We start from the raw sequence: 21,732 nt of genomic DNA on the forward strand, positions 1-21,732 counted from the left end.
TTATCTGGGCTACCAGATAAGGAGGAGTGGAGCATGGGGGGCGGGAAAGGGGCAAAGCTGCAATGAAGGAGTATGTGACTGATCACTGTCAAAGGAGCAGCACTGATTGCAGCAGGAGGTGCTCATCCGCAGGGCCAGGAGAATGCCACTCCTGCTCCATCACTAACACCTGGAGACTCTCCCCTAGACCATTGTATTCTGTATTCACTGAACAGCAGAATGGGCTATGGGCTATTCATGAACTGGAATGAATAGATGTTGCCCATTCACTCTTCTCCTATATAACCCATATATTTGGGTGAAGGAGGGAACAGGAACATGTATTATATACAGTTGCACTGTTGGTAAGACTGCACACCCTTGTACTTCAGTTAATGGCATTTGATATTGATATTCGCTTTCTTAACTGCAGATATAGGCAGATGAGATGCTTGCCACGGTTTTCAGAATACCCCTCATTAACTAAATAGCTTTTTATTTCTCAGTTGGCTATTGGTTGTATAATGCACTGGTGTGTAAGTAATTGGGGTAAAGAAGGAAGAGCCAGGAGCTGTATCTGAAACTTCAAAGGAAGCATTTATTTTCTTTTGTGATTTATAATGAGCAAACAAATGGTGCTTAGCATCACCTTTCCCCAGCATCTTGTCATGTGTTTTGAAATAGGTTGTCCTATGATGCAAGGATGTGGATATGCTAGATGTTATTTTATTTGCTTGGCTTACCGTTCTCCAGCTCTGTCATCGTGAGCTCTGTTACTGGCTGCCCATTAAGTGTCTTCACTTCATGTGAATGTTCTTGCCCTTGTGGCATATTCAGTTATGCCCAGTATTGAAATAACATTGGCCAAACTGGCAACCAAACAGTTTTGTAGGTAGTGTCATGTTGCCATCAGCCTGCCAAATGTGTACTATACTGTTATTCTGTAATTGCTCACCACAGCAATTACACATGTTGACAGGGGTTTTATGGTATAAGTTTCATTTTTCTCTGATAGGAGGTAATTGGGGTCCTCTCCGAATGAGTGTGCATAGGAACCTCGTTGATAATGTCAATTGGAGAACTAAGGTCCTTGTTTCTCAAAAAACCAAAAAAACCCATTAGATCTCATCATCACTCTGATGTTATGCTTTTATTCTGATATGCCTCCTGTTTAGTACTCAGAAACCTAGCCTAATGAAGGCCTGCATAATGGAGTAGCACAGTTCTCTTGGTGTATTCAGGTGTCACTTTTTGATTGGCAAACTATGGATACAGTGCTTACGGAATGACCATTCTCTGAGATCCAGCTTTTGTTTTAGGCTCACTAACTATATCTACTGTCTGTCGGTAAACTATATGATAAATTCTCACATGCAGCTTTTAACATAGCATTAACAGTTGATGTGCCAGCATCAAAATGGGTAGCTGCAGATGTGTAGCATTCTGCAGTATTCATCTTTCAGATGGCAGCAGTGACCTGCTTCTGGCAAGAATATGGCCATCTTCTTTTCATGACCTGATGCATGCAGTTCCAGAACCAGTGCTGATCCTGTCAAGCCTCCATGACGATGTGATCCTACATCAGAAATATGGTGTGCACATGGGGAATTCGTTGTGATTGAGTCATGCAGCAGTTTTGATTCCTTGCTGCTTTCCCCAGATAAGAAACGGCAACTGGATTGCCTTTTGATGCCTTCTATGTCCAGTCCCTGGAGCTTCCTGCAAGAGCAGTAGTCACAGACAGGTGTAGAAGAGAGTCCCTGAGTATCAGTGATGGGGAAGAAGCTGCATTCTGCTGGCCATCAGGCAACACATGGCTTTACATAGTGCAGGCTCTGGTGTGGGACATGTAGTGTCAATGCAGGACCAAGGAGCTAGGGCCACTTCAGTGGTGACTGCAGAGAATCCAGGGCTGTATCAGCTCTCACCTGCCCTGAGGGCCCTGGATTCTGCAGCAGTCCACTCCTCCCTCGCTACACCCCCAACTTCCAGTGGTCCACCAGTAGCCTGGTGGAACAGATCTGGCCCACGGACTGCATGTTTGATGCTCCTGCTTTAGGTGATGATGAGCAACAGAGTTTAAATCTCAATCAGTAGTCTGATATTTTCTCTCAAATAGGGATTGGGATTTATGAGTGTTCCAGAGAATATTTTTTTTCTACTTACATAGTGTGTTATTTTGCCCTGCAGGTACTATACAGAGCAGTTCCTCCTTCCCTTTTATATTGTTGCTTCTTTTATCCTAGTGGTATGGGAAAGAGGGAATATTGCCAAGCTTGGTTGGCAGCCAATACTGGCTCTGCTAGCAGAAGAAGGCAGGGTAGACTTGGAACTTGTAGACTAAGTCAGAGATGCATGAGCTTTCGTAAACAGCAGCTTGCTTCTGTCTCACTTCAGTCTAACAGAGCTAACTACCTCTCTTTGCCAGGAGGAGATAGTTTAGGCTTTTTATCCATAAGACTCGTTCTGGAATGAGGTACAGTGAATTTAAAGTGAATGGCTGTTCTGAAATAAGTCTCTTTGTGAAGGACCTCTTCTCACAAAGAAAAAGAGCTCTTCTTTCCTTTCTCTGTTGAGTTGCAACCTTTTCTACCCACTTAGATCCACAGAGATAAGAAAGTTCTACATCACTTCACCTTCAGGTGGTCTGTATTGACCAGAGTTGAACGTTTTGTTCTCAAAAGTCTCCTTTAGGCAGATTTGGTATTGTTGTGTGCTCACAAAAGGTAGAGGAGTACTGAAAATTTTATTATAGCTTTAATCATAGAATTTACAGGGTTGTATAGACCTCTGTACTTGTACACTTTTGCCATGCTTTTGAGTCTAATTTTAATAAATGGTATAACTCTGCCTGGAAGAATGCATGTACAGACAATAGATGTTAATGGAAGTTGCACAGATATCTGATGGTCAAACTGGGGTCAAATAGAAGGTTGTTTAAAAAAAAAAAAAAAGTCAACCTTTCTTTACTTTTAAAAGTTTTTAAAATTGTCCTCTGCTGACATTAATGTTAGGGGTTTTTTTTTTTAAAAGATCTAATTGACTATCGTATACTTTGAAGGGTTTCTCAAAACAAAATTATCTAAATCAGGATATTATGAAAAAAAGGCTGCTGTTTCATGACCAGCCAAAATAAAAAATAGGCATACTGTGTAGTGGAAAACGTGGAGTATTATTTCTCCAATCGCCTATAGCACCTATTTGTAGCTGTGGTGACTTGCAAGTTATTGAATCTTAAAATGGTCTCTGCTTGTAGGGTGACTGGAATATGGGCCAGTAATCCCAGTGAAGACTTGATCGAGATTCCTACTCTGCTTGGGGAAGGAGGTAGAGAGAAGGGTAAGGGTGAAGAGTTAACATATCTGATGGTGTTTGTTCATTCTTCTGCATAAAAAAGGTATTGAAAGGTACCAGCTGGGCAGAGAAGGAACAATGAAGAGGGTGCAGGGGAGAGGGCTAAAGGTCTTCACTAAATGCAACTTGTTTATGGTGCAGAAGAAAATAGATTTATCCTATGGGTAGGGATCTACCAAACTTGGGGCAGCTGGGCAGACCGTGGGGCTGGCAGCCATCTTCATGGACTAAGTGCAGCGCCCCGCCCCCCCCAATGCCTCTGGTGATGGGGCCCCAGTAGTCCCACCCCTCACCATTGATTGGCTGCAAGGGCTGTCCATCATGCCCCTACCCCATGCTGTGGATTGGAGGGGTGGGGCCACATGATGGGCAGGGCCATCTTGCCATGCTAGCAGTCCCCTGGTCTTCCCACCTGGCAGGCTGTGCATCTGGGCTGCAGCAGCCATGAGGACTGTCTGCTCATAAATTGTTGTTTTAAATGCTCATAAAACAGCATTTTATTTTTGGTAAGTTTTTTTTGCCAGGGAGCTTGCCAAAAGTGCAAAGCCTATGCTTTTTCATGGAGCCTACCTGAAATCATGGTTTCCGCAAAAATTGCAATATTGTGATTTCAGTAGGTCCGTATCTTTGAGGGCTACAAATCAAATTTTGTTCCCCTTCTTGCTTATAGAGGTTTTCAGTATTGAAGTTCCTTAAGGGCAAAAGGCATTGCCCGAGCTGGCAGTGGTAAAAATCTTCATCTTTTCCTGGCTCCCAGGTCTTTCAAACAGCCTGATTAAACTAATATTCCTAGAGATTTAGATGCTTTCCAGAAGCAAGCTTTGTGGTGGTGGTCTATATACCTTTCCAGATAATAGTAAATCATACCTTCAGGCTTAAATCTATAATTTTTAATTTTATTTTTTGCCTGCCTCTGGCTGATTTATTTAATTGAAGAGTTGTTAGCATCCTGTTACTTGTTAGATACCTTTCATAGAATAGTATTGGCTCTTCAGCACTGAGTCCTACAAGAGCAATGCCTTTCATTGTTCTTGTGAACTTCATCTCTTTTCCCCCAAGCTATAGATATAACCTTTTTATACTAGAAAGGTCAAAGATTCAAGACTCATTTCATTTGGCGCTACATGTTTCAGCTGGTATCTGCTGAGAAGAACTAGACTTCTTGTGAAATGCTGATAAAGACTTCAGCATACTACTTGTGTTTCAAATAGCAGCAAATCCGTGTCAAAGATATTCTTTCTTTAATTTTTTTGTTGCTCTTTTTGATGGCTTGGATCTCATGCCTTCAGCAGTAATCAAATGCACACAATTATTTATTCATATATAATATAAATTAATATACATTGCCTGTAAGGGAAGACTTCTGTAGTTTGAATTTAATGGAACTGTGCTGTTGTAGTGACCAGTACTAATGTCTTGCTTGTTAGGAATTATGGAGGTGTAAACAGGATGCACTCTGTTCTCAAAGAGAATGAAAGACTTCATGCAGTAACTGCCCTTGTATGGGTGAACATCCTCTTTGCGGGGTTGCTAGATCTGACATAGCTTCCTTAGTCTGGCAGAGCAGTGCACAGGAGGTTGGCTAAGGACCGAGTCATCTTATATATCATTTCAGGTTCCCCTTAGACTAGGGCTTTATCCTTTATAAAATTCAGGGATAAGGGAAGCAAAATACTAACTGCGGTTAGTATTTGGATCTTTTTGAGCTACGTGTGAGTCCTAGAGAGAGATGGAAGCATGCGGTGATTGCTTCTTGGACAGGGCAAGGATATATGGCCTGAAGCTCCTGAATGTATGGCCTTCTGCTACCACTCCTGGGGTACCTCTACACCAGACGTTAAATGTGCAGTAGACTAATTAGCTACTAGTATCTTATTTAGCTGCACAGTAAACATCTCGGTGTCTACACATACACATGTATTGGGCTGGAGTAAACTAATTTACTCTGCAGCCTTCTCTGCATCATCTTTAGATTACCTTCCACATTCTGTAAGGGACTTATGGTTTCTCTGGTCTTCCTCTTACTTTTGACATACTACCACGGAGGGAAGGGGAGGGGCATAGGTGATGTGTTGGAGGGCAGATGTACTCTCCCCACTTTCCCCCCTCCCCCCTGGGGTTGCTGCAGGCTGTGTGGACTAGCACGGGCAGGAGCCGCCTCCATGGCCCAGCAGGCAGGACCCAGCACGGAAGGGCAGAGCAGGCTGGTGAGAGTTATTGCTGCCACTTTACTGAGACTCTCACACAACTGTACTACCAGCAGAAGGTTGAGGGGGAGTCATGCTGCCCTTACCTCTGTAGCCACTTGCATGCCAGGCTGAGCTCTACTGCACTGCCATGGCACAGCCACCACTTCTGCTCCCCTCAAGCTGTGACTTTACCCCAGAAGGGAGGCGGGGTGAGAGGCAGCGCAGGTGGCCTTTGGGGTGTGGAGGCTGCTTCTGGCCAGGCTGCAGTCCCATGCCTGCTGTGGGCTCAGAGATGGGGGTGGGGGGTGGGCAGGGGCATGTGCATACCTTTCCCCTGCTCCACATACTGGCAGGCTGGGGCTAGGGGGCAGCGGGTCAGGAGTGAGGGGTACCGGCAGGGCCAAGGGGTTAGGTTGGGAGTGAGGGGGGCCTCAAGTCCAAAAAGGTTGAGAACCACTGGACTAGATGGCCTTGTGAGGTCCCTTCCAGCCCTACTTTCCTATGATCCAATGATCTTATGATCAGCCTAAAGCAAGGAGGAGCGTCCTTATGCTGTAGCCCTTTCTGGTCTGCCACCTCCCCCCAACTCCCTCCCCTCCAAGAACAGAGGCTCATGGGTGGAACTATCCTGGATACCTCTGTTTCTACCAGGAACTGGGGGAGAGGGCCAGACCAGGAAAAACTAGTGTCTCAGCCAGATCCTGCCTTCTTTAGGGTTATCATCAGGGGTCTGGGTTTTCTGTTTCCCTTGGAAAAACATGGATTTTCTTCTTTAAAGGGGGAAATCGCGGGTTTTCTCCTTTAAAGAAGAGAAACCTGGGAAACCACAGGTTTCCCCTTGCAGGCTGGCAGACTTCCAGCCTGCAAGGGGTTGCTTGGGGCTGGGGGGGAGTGAGATGAGGGTGATCAGAGGCGGGGGGCGCCATGTGCACATGCATGTGTACACATTTACATAGCCAGCAGTGCAGCCAGGCAGTCTCATAGAGATCAGCTCCTTGCAGGTAAGTCTATGGGGGAGGGGGCACACGGCCCCCAGTTTTCTGCACCCCCAGTGTTGCATGGGGCTGCAGTGTGGCCAGACCAGCACCGGGCAGGAGCCGCCTCTGTGGTCCAGTGGGCAGGACCCAGCACAGGAGGCCAGAGCTGGGTGGGAATGCTTGGTGCTGCCGCCATCACCACTACTGGGAGCACTATGCCGCCATGGTCACCAAGGTGAGGTGCCCCCTACCTGCCCAGCGGTAGCAAGGGGGCACACCTGTGTGCTGCTACAGTGCCACACTTTGGTAGCCATGGTGGTGCGGGTGGTGCAGGGCTTCTGGCAGCAGCAGTGCAGAGTTGTGCCCTGTAGCTGCTGCCAGGTGGGCAGGGAGTGCCTCCTCTTGGTATCCATGGCAGTGTGGTACTCCCTCCCATGCCAGATCCCACCTGCTGAACCCCAGAGGCGGCTCCTGCCCAATGCCAGTCCAGCCAGGCTGCAGCCCCATACCCTGCAGTGGGTGCAGTAATCTGGGGGTTCACATGCCCCCCCATATCCCCTGATGCATCACCAATGGCATTGCCTATTCTCACCCTTCCTTCTTCCCCACCCCCTCTCTTTCCCCACATGCTGGGGCTGGGGGCAGCGTGTTGGTAGTGAGGGGCACCAGCAGGCTGGGTGTGGGGCACTGTGGGTCAGGAGTAGGGTGCCAGTAGGGCTGCAGAGGGGTGAGAGACTGAATTGGGAGTGAGGAATGCTGGCATGGGCAGGGGCAGGGCACCAGCATATCAGGACTGCTCAGCACCACATATCAGCGGGGAGAACAGCTGTAGCTGGATCCATGTCCTGGGAGTGAAGGGAGCAGGGAAAGCTATGATTTTTCCATGATTAAAAAAACTAAAATCAAACACCAAAATATATAGGTATTTAGAATTTATTTTATTATAATAATTGAGGCACTGGGAGGCTTCCAAATTGCTTTAAAATAATATATCAATAAAACATTTGTGTTCAACTGATGCCTATCTATGTATATGGTGTTTCATTTTAATTCTGGAAAAACTCAGATTTTGGGGGGTTTTAATTAGAGAATTTGGGATTTTTTTTTAATGGAGAAAACCAGGATCCCTGCTTATCAGAGAGCCCTAGTGAAGGAGAAGCATGCAAAGCAGTTTTACCTAGCTGCTGCTACAGTGGCAGCATCTACATTGGAGCACTCCTGAGAGGGTCCTGCAGCAACCTCAGTGGAGAACCACAGCTCGAATGCCATGACAGCCCAATTTAAGTAAGAGCCTTTGATATGGGGCTTTTGTCACAGGCTTTTTTGGAAATCCAGATACACTCTCTCAACTGGATCACCCTGATCCACATTGTTGATGCTCTCAAAAAACTTGAATAGGTTGGTGAGGCTTGGTTTCCCTTTAGGAAAGCTATACTGATTGCTCCCCAGCAAATCCTGCTCATCCATGTGCCGGACAGTCTTTACTTTAATTATTGCTTCTATTAGTCTCCTGGGAATAGAAGGTAGACTCCTTGGCCTGTAGTTCCTTAGATCCCTTCTGCAGCCCTTTTGAAGGTTTGGAGTTATGTTGGCAACCCTCCAGTTATCAAGACTGTTTGTTTGTTTTTTCAGTTTCAAAGCAGGTTATACTTAATAGGTGTTTCAGATTCTTGGGGTCTTTCCAACAAAGGGAGGTTCATCTTTTCTGTTGTTTTTGCATCATGAAATGTGTGCGATACGGAGTTTCAAAATCTTGTTCTCTTCCTCTGAAGTATGTATTGTTATTTTTTTCATCATGTTTTCTACCTATCACTTACACTTCTGCTGCTGTACATAGGAACTCAGAATGAAGTTGAGAGGTACAGATAACTATGAAACGGACAAAAAAAGAGCAGTTTCGTTGTTGTTTTTTTAAAAAATATTTGCCACCTTGCTTATGTTTCCTCTTCCCTTCTGAGTGACATGCAAGTGCCTTCTTTTTCAAACCTTAAAGTTTATTTAGGATGACTTAATAAAAAACAAACACTGTCCGCCTTTTTTATGGAATATTTCGTGATGGATAAAAACCTGATTTTTTTTTTTTCTTAAAAAGGTATTTTGTGTGTGTGTGTTCTGCAACACAGTATTAGAAGTTTTAGCTCTGTTTTTTTCTGTTTTTTTGGAGGATTTCCAGGTTCTCAGACTTGGTTTATTAAGAATGCAAATACCTTTATAACAGGTGAAGAAGTGATGAGATTTTGGATACATACTGATTTTTTTTTTTCCCCTGAGAAGGTTAATTAATTAATTGGATATATATATTCTGCCCTATCTTTGCATAAACGTTTAAAATGTTTATGCAAAGTTATCACAATAGTTATCCAGCTGCCTGATGATAAATATCCCTTTTCCTCTTAACTGGGAAGCTTTCAGCTTCTTGGCTCCTGAGATGCTGATGTTTCATGGGTTCTGCAGTCACCAGAGTCTTCAGGTCTAGACAGAATGTGAATTTCTAATGTAAAAAATAAACAGGAAAAAATAAACCAAGCTAACAAATCTTTCAGGCCTGGCTCATTTATTACAAAGGAGAAGAAAAAAGCCAGAAATCTTTCCCCTGATTTTGGCTGTCATTTTTATTAATATAGATCAGTACCACAGAAATCTGTGGAGAAACATTAGTATGGAGCCAATTAAAATGTTATATGAGGCATATATTAAGTCACAGATAAGTCTGACTTGTATTTTATTGCATGGTTATACACAAGATTAAAGATAAAAAGGCTTAGTTCTCTGATGTTGAGCACTTTCCAGATTTGCCAGTTGTTATAAAATACTCCTGTTCCAATTTGGCAGTATTTTATACCTGCCATATGAGTATCTAAAAGACTGTATACTATTGCCAACCCCACATATTTAAGATTCGTGAGTGAGGACAGCAAAACCCTGAGACCTAAGCCCTTCCACCTTCCTCTCCCAACCTTTCCCCTAAAACCTTCTTTTTAATTTGTCATCTTTAAAAAATAAATAAATAAATAAAATCCTACAATGAGTACTTGGGTCATATTTTTAAGGTTTTCTCTGAAAACAAGTTCTGACCCTAATAGGTATAAATTAATCTTGAAATTCTCATATATTACAAGAGTCAAGGAGCTTGGGCCTAAAACCCCCCCTGAATGTCAGAAGATTTACAATAAAATTGGGAGAGTCAGCAACACTGTTGTGCAGGGTACAGCTAGTTTGCTGAGTAGATGGCACTTGTAAGCTGTAATACTGAAGTATATTGGATAGTTGCTGACTTAAAACTATGTGGTGATTTTGATTTCTCAAATTTTGGAGAGCTTAGTTGTCCAGTTGGTACTGTGTAAAAATGCTACACCCTTGGCTCCTAGCAAGCACTGCTTCCTTAGCTTCTCACTCCTTCCCTTTTTTCAGTAAGTGGTGCTTCCTGTTCCCTCTTCTCCAAATGAGGAATTTCTCTTTTTAATTAATGATGTCTGTTTTAAAAGCTTCCCTTCTACAACGACATCATTGATGGAACACATACTTCTCTTTATACATTTTTCAGTTTTTAAATAACTTGTTTTAAGGGAAAAAAACATTTTGGAAGGAGCGATAGCTTTCTAAATATTTTTTTAAATCATCAGTTTGGGAGTGGGTAATCTTTTTCAGCACTCTTGGTTTGATAGAAGGAATGACAGAAACATATTTTAATATACCATAAATAACTCAAGGATTCTTGCTGTCAACCTTGTAGTAACTGTATGTCATAATTACATGCAGCTCTGAGTTCTCAGTTGTTTTGTACAGACTAATCTTTTTAGTGGCATTTAAATAAGAATACACAATCCAACAGACCAAGGAGACAACATATTGTGCAGGGGTACTCAGCCTCTGGCCCACAGGCCAGATATGGTCTGTGGAGCCATAGATATCTGGCCAGTGGAGCTCCCCACAGATTGGAAAATTTGGCAGTGAGGGAGAGGTGGAATAAATACGGCCACCCTCCCCCACTGTTAAATTCCCAAAGCCCAAGCCCCGTGCAGCAGGTTGGGGTCAAGTCATATTGCCTCCCCCATGTCCATGGCTGAATGAAGCTGGGCCCTACCCCTTTCCCTCTTGCAGGGCTAGGTCAAGGCCCCTTCCCCCCCCATGTGACTGGGTTGCAACTGGGCCATGCCCCTTCCCCCATTGGGGCTGAGCCATGCCCCTTTCCCCCACGGGGCTGAGCCATGCCCCTGCCAGGTTGCAGTTGGGATACCTCCTGCCCCCTTCACAGCCAGATGGGCCCTGCTGTGATTGCTCTGTGCTGGATTGGGATCATCAACTGGATCCAGCCCGCAGCTGGCCTGGGCACTGTCTAGCCAGCCCACCAGCCAAAAAGGTTGAGCATCCCTGATATGGTGTCACAACTTTCCTTAGTTTTTTCTAGTTTCCTTTTGGGAGAAGTAATGGGCTTTTTATTTTTAAGTCAATCTAGAATAATGGTTCTCAAGCCATAGTCTAAACCAGAGGTCAGCAATGTTTTGTATCGGGAGACTGCTTTAGCAGATTTTAGCTTCAAGCATGGGCTGCTTTCAGCCCGCCCATGCCAAAGCCTCAGCTGCCACTTCGCCCTGGTGCCTAGGCAAAGCCCTTTGCTGCTAAAATGCCACATACATTCCACTGTAGATAGCCCAAATCTGGTCTAAGCACATTGGGCTTTTAGGCTGGAGGTCTCTAGACCTTCTTCTGTCAATGATGACAGAGTTATTAGGTCTTCAAGCAGCAGTATTCCCTGCTGTAGTTCATAGCGAAACTCTCGATTTCCTGTGTGATTTTACTAAATAAATTCTCCGTTTGATTCTGCTTCAGGTCTGTGCTGTAGGTGTGTATCAGTGTAAAATATGGGCACAGAACACAATGACACTAGAAAGACAGCAAACAGAATTAAACTTCAAGGGAACCTTGAGGCTGTAAGAGGTGGCATTTTGCCAGGGAGAAAGCCTTTTGTCCCATGATCCTATAGACAAGTGCATTGTCTTGCTTTAAGTATCTGTGAAGTATGGGAGAAAAAAATTAACAGTGTTCTAATACAGCACTCAGATATATGGGAAGTTATTTGTCATGGATGGGATTGAGATTCTGAGGGTGGGAGAAGAGGGTTTCTCTTAAGTGATTGACGTCTAAAAGCTTAAAAATCACTGAGCTGGAATCTTGATACCTCCTTGTGTAAGATTCAGTAAGATTACTCGGAGCATCTATCAGTAGCACTAGGGAATGTAAAGCAATGGAAATGAGTTTAATATTTACTGAATATAGATACAGGTGAAATATTGCTATTTCAGTGTGTGGGCAGCCTTTTTTGATTTGCGTGTGTTTTTTCTTTCAGCTCTACGTAGCCACAGAAGCAATCCTCATTGCGCTTGTCGGGGCAACCCCTCCCTACCACTGGGACCTTGAAGAGCTCTCAGCTAATCAAAGCCATAGCAACCAGTCAACTAGTGAAGGAAGAGCCTTTGGGGAATGGCTCCTGAGAGCCAATGGGAGTGAAGTTCATAAGCATGTACACTTCAGCAGCAGCTTCACATCCATAGCCTCAGAGGTAGTAATGAATCTGTGTTTTTCAGCCTGGTGCAGGAGTAAAACGTCTCATGCAATGTGGGTGGGGGAAGGGAGGACTGGTTGTACCACCTTTTTGTGTTCCAAATCAATGAATGTTTTGCTTTGGAAATATACAGGTTATCTCTTCAAATATGCATCTGCCAACAGGGACTCAGCCTTGTTTAGCTGTGTAGATCTTGTTCACCTGGCTTTCCTCCAAAACTTTAAAACGGCTTACCTGCATGGGAGTTGTATATTAAGAGCTGTTGCAACTTTCTAAGATTGGACTGGAGTAGAAGAAAAGGACTGGTTTCATTACTGGGTTCCAAGTCCTGCATGGGGGTGTTTGTTCTTATGCAGCTTTTGTCATTCTCATGGTGGGGCCAAATCTCTATAAAGCTATCTAGGCACAGGCTCTGGTGGGCCACAAGGGGGTGGGCATTCCAGAGTATTGGAGCTGCAATTGAGGTTGACCTCCCAGTTGTTTTTGCCAAGTAAACTTGGCATACAGGTATTTGCAGGAGGCTACTCATGGCTGACCTTAGTGATAGAGATGGGGCATAAGGGAAAAGGCAGTGCCGTAGGTATGTAGGAACCAGGCTACCTGGGCCTGTATAAGGCAAATCCAGCACTTAGAATCATGCCTAGAAAGCTACTGGAAGCCAGTGCAGACCTCGACTCACTGGAGTTATGTCCTCCTGGCAACTTGCACCTGTCAGAAGGCAAGCTACTGCATTCTGTACCAGCTGCAGCTTCTGGGTGGTCCTCAGGGGCAGCCCTATGTAGAATGCTTTATATTAAGTGGTGTACCACTTCTGGTGGCAGTGGCTGAGGGGCGTGGGGGGAGAGGAGCTTGGACGCTGCCGCTGCCACCAACAACAACTGTCCCACGCCACTGCCGTGCCCCACTTTCCCACGAGTGGTTGCATGTGTGGCTCCGCAGGCTGCTGAGGCCTTGCACCCAGCCAATCACATGCTACCAGTCAGCAGTCCACAGAGCTGGATATGAGACCACCTATGGAAAAGCAGTGTGCTGCAGCAGTGCAAGGTGATGGATGATGGTGGCTACTGCATGCGAGCTCTTCCACGTCCGGTCAGTTGGGTGGCGTCTGTGTGGCCGGCAGAGGGGCTCTGCTGTTCCCCCACCCCTGGCCCTGCTCCCGGGAAGCAGGATTGTGGGTGGCAACACTCTGGCCCCCACCACCCACACATTCCCCCAAGGACTTTTCCAAGTACCCCTAGGAGTACATGTACCACCCCGGTTGACAACCGCTGATGTAGAGTACATCTAAGCTACTCCACTATCAGGCCATAATGGGGGATGAGTAGTGCCTGAGGTTCCTTGGAGCTAGGCCTCTGATGCATGTCAGTGCTGAATTACAATCTGCATGGGTCCATTCTGAGTGCATTTGGTATAAATGTAACATTTGAATGCCTGTGCATTTGAGTCAACTCTTGCTTAGCACTCACAGATTCGCATTCAGTTTCCTGAAACATTCATTCAGCTTCAACTTGCCCTATAAATAATTCTGACTTTGTTATTTATAAGCATGTAAATAAAACCTTCCAGTTTTAACAATTACTGACCAGATGTGTTCAGCAGACATTCTCTGTGCTCTCACGCATCCCCTTTAGCAGTAGGGGCCAACTTTTTTAGCAAATGTGCCACTAACTAGTCTCGCACCTTTCCCAGCTGCCACTCCAATCTCTTTCCCCTACCTGCTCTGCTTTCTGCTTCCTCCCCTATTCCTCTTTCCCAATCCATTGCTTCGCTTTCTGCTTCCTGCCTGATCTGCTGCTGTGCTGCCTGTTCCCTCCCGAATCTGCCTTATGCCACACAGATACTGCATGTGCCACTTGCAGCACCCGTGTTGCAGGTTGATCCCCTCAGCTCTATAGCACAGGGCAAAAAAATGAATGGAAAGTGAAAATGAGAATATGATGGAACTGTGGACACCCTTGATGTAGCTCTAACTTCAAAAAGTGGTTGAATATGACTTTTTAGTGTATAATTTAAGCAAAGTAACTTTAACCTTTTAAAATCCTCAACAGACATTTTGTTTTTCTAATGTAACATATCATTAAGCTTAAAAACAAGAGTGAAGAATTCAGGGTATTTTTGTGTATTTCTCCAGGCAGTGCCTTAGGTCAGGAGTGCCCAATTCATCCGGTGCACAGAGCTGGTCTGCAGGGCCAGAAACTTGGCAGCACTACAGAGTGCAGCACCCCTCCTTCACCATCAAATTTCTGGACCCCTGAGGAGCTCCGTGCACTGAATCTTGTTTTAAGTTATGGGTTTTACAATTAATTTATTTCATAATGAAAAGAAAGAATAAATATATTAATAAAATAAAATACAAAAATACCTACACAGAAACTTCAGATCTACATACCTTGGATTTGGAGAACTTCAGAATTTGGTGCAAACTTTGCAACACAGATTCACTCAACAAGAATCCACAGTGCTTCAGTGTTGGTTAATTTAATAGTTCTTTTAGAGTCCACTAGGACAGTACAGTGAATTTGAACACAAAGAATCAGAGGGTAGGATATAAAGGTTTATATTTTTCAAAATTGTTGTGATTTATTCTGGGGGGATGTCCAACCTGCAGCATCATAAAGGAGCCTGACTTACAGACATTTTAGAGCAACTGCAGTGTGAGAGTTGGGCCCTCTTTCAGGTGTGAAATAATGAGTACTGAAAATGTCACCTGTGAAAAATCCAGGCCTCTGTTGATGGGTTTTGAATTGCCATACTGCTTATAAGGTAGTAGATTTCTTGTAGTCAGAGAAATGAAATCTTTATATCACTGTAGTATAATACTTGCTTTACCATCTTTAAGGTCATAATGTAATGCATTTTAAAGGTATGGCGGGGTACATGCACGCATGCCCCCACCCCACCCCACCCCACCCCTTTATGTGTGTATAAGCTATTATTCCTTACTTTATTTCTTTTAAAATCCTTTTAATTTGTACTCATTGGAACTATGATACTTGTCTTTACAAGTAGAAATAATAAAAATCTTATTTTAAAATCCATGAAAACTTTTTTCTAAAATAATTTATCCTCCCCCACCCCCCAAAAAATAATATATATAAATTGAATGGAATACCTAATAATGTGGTCTAAAGGTTTTATCAGTACTTATTTGGAACAATCTTTATAATACTGTTATAATTTTGCCAACTGTTAGTAATATAGCCATCCCAAATTTATGCTGAAAAAAATTCTAATATATTACTTTGTCTAAGAGCTTATATAGACTGATAGGATGTGATATGCTTTATACAGGGTGAAAAAAGCACTAAAAAGACTTTAATACATTAAATAAAGTTTTAGCCATTTCTTAGAGAGCAAATTAGTCGGCTATATCCAAACTGTTTCTTCAGCTGTGGTTGATTCAGGAACCGTTGTATGTCAGTGAGACATATTAATGTCAGCCTGAGTAGATGTTTACAAGAGTATAATTCTTGTAGGAGATCACAGAAACAAAGCATTGATTATTTTGTAGTAGAATATCTTAAACATTTTCTTAATTTATAAATTGTTTTTCTGAGCATTTTTGCACGGTATGGAGACTGTTCAAGAACCATTTGAAAAATGTATGGCAACAATTAGCTTCAGAAGCTATTTTTTTTGTAAGCATCTTGATTCCTTTTTGCCATATCACCAACTATAACAGCATGCACATCTCACCTATTGCTGGTAATTCAGAATGACACATGCACTGAGACAAAGCAAGTTATTTTCATGGTGTCCCTGAAATAGTTCATTCTGTCAACTCCTCGGTTATGGGTGAGCTTTGATTACATGTTTCTGCTGCTTCCAGTAAAGCAGTTCATTGCAAAGCTTCCAAATAGTTTAAGCTCTGCTGGAAATACAATATATAATGGACTAGGGAGCAGGAGGAAGGAAGAACAGAGGGAAGGCAATTCAAAAGGCCATTGGTGAACTGTTTCAGGGGAAAATAGTATAATCATCAGCCAACTAGTCAGGAAAAATATCTGCAAATTACAATATTAAGAGGAAATATTGAAACAACCTGATTCAGAGCAACCATCAGTAGGGAAAAGTAAATAAGGTAGTGCACTGTGTTAGACAGCATACAGAAGAAACAGTATCAGCGAACAATATAGGCACTTTCTAGGTTTATTCTAGGATTCCTTTGCGTGCAAAATTTTATTGGATTTCTTGCAACATGTAGAGCTGCTATAAAGATGAAACATAGTCTGTAAGTATCTCACTTATGAGTAGGGGTGCACTGATAAATCCTTTTTTTTTCTTTTTTTTTTTGGCCAGTACTGATAGCCGATGATTAATCAACCATATTGGCCGATACCAATCCGATAACTCATGTTTAGTAATAGTACAAGGCATTTTAAACTACTGACATAAATAAAATGTTTTGTTTATTTTGCATTTATAAATGTACACACATGCCTTCTGTCTGCTCTGGCCCTCAATGAGGAAGGCGGTGACTTCTTTATTCCCACACACATTGCCCCCTTGCCCACGGCTCCTACCTGCAGCCATGTTCCCCACGCAGCCTGTGCTGCTGTCCCAGGCAGGCAGGGTGGACTCCTGTGTGGACAGCTGTGCTGGGCGTGTTTGGAGCCTCAGAGCACCTGCTCCCTCAGTGCCGGCAGGCCCCACACAGCCAAGCTCCTGCAGCTGCTGGGGAGAAGCTGCTTTTGCAAAGGCACTCAGTGAAGCAGAATGTCCCTTGTGCAGCACTGTACCCTGCCTGCATGCAGCCCAACATCTCTGCAGCAGCCCTGGTGCTCAGGCCCCTGCTGCACACATGGCGCTGCCGTGACGGCAGCAACACCAGGAGCTAGTAACAGTCCCTTTGTTGCTGAGCACAGCACCCACTGCTCGCTGGGACCTGTAGTCTGCCATGGATTTGGGCCAGCAGTGGGGCATGGGGACCAGACTGCTCACCAGGGTGCACCAGGCACGAAGCTGTAATTATCAGCTACGATGACCAAAAAAAAGCTGATAACCCATAACATCATTTCTCTTTTTATTGGTGCCGATCTGATAGCCAACTGAGATATCAGTGCGCTTTTACTAATGAAAACTGGGTTTTTGGCACTGAAGAGACTTGCAGGTGAAACAAAGTGAACTGTGTGATTGATGGAGATAATAATTGTTACACTGATGAAGTTTTCCTGACCTTCAGGACCCTACGAGGTGAATAATAAATATGAGCAGAACTGATTCTCACCGAGAATAATGGAACTTCCCGTCTTCATTTTTGAAGCCTTGTATCACTCTTCCCTCACATTTCCCTTCTCTTGGCCATCAAGGTCAATCTCAGTGCTGCATTGGTTTTCTGTTCCCCTCCTGCATTAAGAATCTTTTCCCATGCTGCATCCTTATCTTGGAATAAGCTCTCAGCAGCACTGCTTCACTTGCCCAGCCATTCCTCATTCAAATCATTCTTAGAGTTCTGCTTCCACTTTTACAAACCTTAACGGTTCACGATTAATGAGTTGGGCCCCAAAAACTTAGACTTAAAGAATAATTTTGAGATTTTTTTTTTTTAATTTGCTGTAGAGTTTCTCAGTTGTGAAGGTACACACACAAAATGATTATACTTTCATTTTACAAAGTGTAAATTTGTGTTTTAAAAAGTGTATACTTTTTAAGTGAAACATCACATACTCACCTTGTTAAAGGATTCTGTCAACTGGACCTTACAAAAAAAATACCAGGTCTTGTGCAATTCTCAGTTAAGATCACTACGGTGGTAATGTTGCCTTTCTTCCAAGACGGGCAAACAAATTCAGACTGTTACTTCTAATCATTTCTATTATGGTAGTGCCTACACAGTAACCAAGAACAGGGCACAGGTATATAAACATAGAGAAGCACAGAGTCATTTTTGTTGGACAGAGACTGTCTCAGCCTTTACTTAGAATTTTACTACATCTTTTCAGTGCCTGTAAATCTTTGAAGTTACAAAAAACTACTGTAGCACAGGAGTTCCTGATGTCTAATTTTTTAGAGGCCAGTGGCACCAAAAGTGTCAAATTTTCATCATATAATCTGCATAAAAGAGAAATCATCAGCATGACAGCTTATAAACAAACAGCATTATTTTTAAACTTGCTGCCCTTATTTAAAAGCAAGTCTAGAGTGGTTTAAAAAGCTGAATAATAGTTTTGCAGGTCAAAATTACCCTTAGCATGCATGCAGCAAGCACAATGGGAAAGGACATGGGCGTGCTGCCTGTTCTTATGATATAGAAGTGCTTATAAAAATAGAAACATTGCTTGAAGCCACCAAATGAATCCTAGTTGCATGGTAGGCTGTAATGCAGGAACATCTGTAGTTTTGTTTGGACATAAATTATGACACAATCTAGCAGAGAAAATATGGATACCTGGAATATAAGTGTACTAGAAATATATGCGAACAGATGGAAAGGCTAAAAAGCTGACACAAAATCAGATGTCCCCCTGAGGAATCCAGCCCTCTGCTCAGATGCGAGGGGCATGGATATCTGGGAGAAACCTTTCACAATGGACCAAAATCCCCAGCTGGTTGGGTGCGGGGCTGTGGAGGGAGCAGGGAAGGTTGGCATTTTAGTTACTGAAATAGAAATCTAGCCAAAATGTTATCTAAAGGACAGGGTTCCTGCCACTACCCCTCCCCCCCCCCCAACTGCTTGATTCTTGTGAGTCTCTCTTTGTGTGCTCAAAGGTTCTTTTTCTTCCCCCTAGTGGTTTTTAATTGGCAATACATCATACAAAGTCAGTGCTGCCAGTTCGTTTTTCTTCAGTGGTGTGTTCGTCGGAGTGATCTCTTTTGGCCAGCTCTCAGATCGTTTTGGGAGGAGAAAAGTCTATCTCACAGGTAATCAGTTGCAGCCATAACAAAACAAATGCAGGGAAATGTCAGTGTCTTGTTACTCCTTCAGGATCTGTCTCTGAAGAGCCTATGGCAAATTTTCAAGTTCTGTAGAAATCTGATGCTTTGTGCTGATTTTTGCAGGAGGGGGTTGCTTTTTCTTTCAGTACATACAAGGGACCCAAGTTAAGACAAAAACTTCCTAGTTGGGTGTTCAGCTCATCCCTGAGAGGTCTGAGAAGTATTTCAGCACCCAGTTTGAGTAGGTGATCCCACTGTAGATGCTTAATTTTAAAAAATGGGTCTACTTGTTTGTTCTTGTGGTCATGATCCCCAAATGTTTCACAGACTCCCAACTATTTTACTTTCCACTTGGCTATCTAGACTCCTAATAGTTCCAGCTGTGAGTTTGTCTTTGCATCTCCAATTATTTATTTATTGTTGGATGTTTGTCATCCAAGCTGAGTTTTAAAATTCACAGACATTTTGTCTGGGAATTTCATGCACTACACCTGTATGTGGAGGAAAAAAAAGTGTATATACTATTAAATCAATCAGTACTCTATTTTTCCAGAAACCCTGAAATACTGTTTTTTTTAAAAGCCATGTGTTGACTTGGTGCTGCCAAAGATTGATGTTCAGGGTTGACCTTTTATATTGAAAGTGCTTAGTAGCTACAGAACAGATTGCAGTGCAGGCTTCTAAGGATGAGAGAGAAGCTGTGGTCGTAGCCTGTGCAGTCCTTGGTTTTTCTGCTCAGACTGCTAACAGATAGAAGGGCTATGCAAAGCTTCAGTAGCTGATTCAATTCAGAGGAGATTCAACAGCCAAATCTCCGCATCCAAATCGAATTGGGAGACCCATTAAAAGGTCTGAATCGATTCAGAAGCCTCAGGAGAGATTTGGCAATTCGGCCATAGATACGGGCAGCAGTCCTTGCAGACATTGGATATAGCTATCTCCAGCTGGTAAGTCTGTTGTGGTGGGCGGAGAGGGGGGAAGGAGTAGGGGGTGGGGGGCAGATCAACACCCCCACAGCGAGGGAGAGATTGGGGCTGGAACAGGCTGCCCAGCTGGGGTGGGAGAGGATGGGACTTGGAGAGGGGTCCATCCGCCACTGCACACCACTGGTCTGGGAGCTGCTCTTCTGGTGGCTTCTCCAGCAGCTCCTGCCACTGGTCTGGAAGGGCATGGAGCGGGCGTGTGCCCCTGGATCTGTGCAGGGTGGGCTGGGTCGAGCTTCACTTCGGATAGCTAGTCCCAGCTGCCTGCCACCAGGCTGCGCTCCACAGGGCGAGTGAAGCCAGGGCTGCACTCCATGTGGCTAGCCCCAGCCGCAGCCCAGAGTGCAGCCTTGGCTTCACCTGCCCCACAGAATGCAGTGGAGCGGGGACTAAGGGGGGACTGCACCCTGCCACTGGTCCTGCCCCAACCTGGGTGCACGCACCCGCCCCTGTGCCTTGCTGCTGCTGGCCCAGCTGGGGTGGGGTGAAGCTGCGGCTTGTTTAGGAGGGGCAGGGAGGCTGGAGCGGCTTCTGCCACTATGCACCGTTTGTCTGAGGTGGTGCAGCAGCACTGTCCCATGCCTTCCCGCCCGAGCTGGGCAAGCGGCGGGAGGGCATTACCCCTGCTCCCAGTGCCTTCTGCTGCCCACCCAGAGCGCAGCCCAGCCCAGCCTGCCCTGCACAGATGCAGGGGCACATGCCCGCTCCCATGCCCTCCTAGACAGGTGGCAAGAGCTGCTGGAGGAGTCACCAGAAGATCAGCTCCTGGACTGGCGGCACACAGTGGCAGGAGCCCCACTCCCTGAGTCCTGCGCCCCTCCACCCCCCCCCGAGCAGTTTGTCCCAGCCTTAAGTCCTCCCTTGCTGTGGGGACATTGATCTGCCTCCACCACCCCATTCCCCTTCCCTTCCCCCTCCACTCACCACAACAGATTTACCAGCTGAAGGTAGCTGCATCCAGCATGGTGGAGGGGGAGCTGCCTATTTAGTCTATGGCCGAATCTTTGAATCAGCACAGAATCTCTGGATCCAAATTAGCCAAATCAAATCAGGACAGTGATTCAAATCACTGTCCCACCAAATCTGAATCCAAAGCAACTGCTTGTTGCTTCGCACAGGCCTAACAGGCATAGTGTCATGCGTGGTGAGTTTTTGAAGAGACAAACTGCCCACAATGGACTAGACGAGTGTTTAGTACAATGAATCCTGTATAGAAGACCTCCTTTTTCAGCGTTCCCCTTAATGAGCTTGACTTCAAGTACTTACTCCTTTTCTCCCCGTCACCTCAACTGGCTTTTCTGTGGATCAAGAATTGTGATTGCTTAGGACAAGGTTTCACTCAGTGTCAAGTAATGCTTGTGATAAAAAATTTTGTTCTTCTCATTCAGGTATTATTTTCTGAAATGCATTTTTGTGCTTTTGTCTTCCAGGCTTTGCCCTCGACATCGTCTTTGCCATTGCAAATGGATTCTCTCCCTCATATGAATTCTTTGCAGTCTCTCGCTTCCTGGTGGGAGTGATGAATGGAGGGATGTCACTTGTGGCCTTTGTTCTGCTGAATGAATGTGTAGGCACAGCCTACTGGGCCTTAGCAGGTATGGCTTTGGCTGCAGCATCTTTATAAAAAACTCTGGTGATAGATTACATGTATACATTTGTACCTGGAAATGCCAAAGTGAACATTGCATTTGCAGATTTAACTTTGCATTCCTGTACACATACATGACCATGTATATGTGTACAGAAGTTGCTTTTTTCGCCATCTTAAGCACATTATTGCCATGACTTAACAGAAGTGCACAGCTTTACAG

The 21,732-nt window shown here is 44.4% G+C and overlaps 1 protein-coding gene across 2 annotated transcripts in view; it reads left to right on the forward strand.

The window, feature by feature from the left end:
* Positions 1–21,732, forward strand: part of SLC22A15 (solute carrier family 22 member 15) — a 62,994-nt gene that overhangs the window by 15,278 nt on the left and 25,984 nt on the right. For both annotated transcript variants that reach the window (XM_090056885.1, XM_090056893.1), the window contains exons 2-4: positions 11,847–12,059; positions 18,791–18,923; positions 21,352–21,516. In XM_090056885.1, the coding sequence (XP_089913011.1) occupies positions 11,847–12,059; positions 18,791–18,923; positions 21,352–21,516 (511 nt within the window). The remainder of the gene's footprint in view (positions 1–11,846; positions 12,060–18,790; positions 18,924–21,351; positions 21,517–21,732) is intronic.

This window comes from Crocodylus siamensis, chromosome 1 (assembly GCF_052110815.1).
Source record: "Crocodylus siamensis isolate JL-2025a chromosome 1, ASM5211081v1, whole genome shotgun sequence".
In the NCBI taxonomy this organism is placed as follows: Eukaryota; Metazoa; Chordata; order Crocodylia; family Crocodylidae; genus Crocodylus; species Crocodylus siamensis.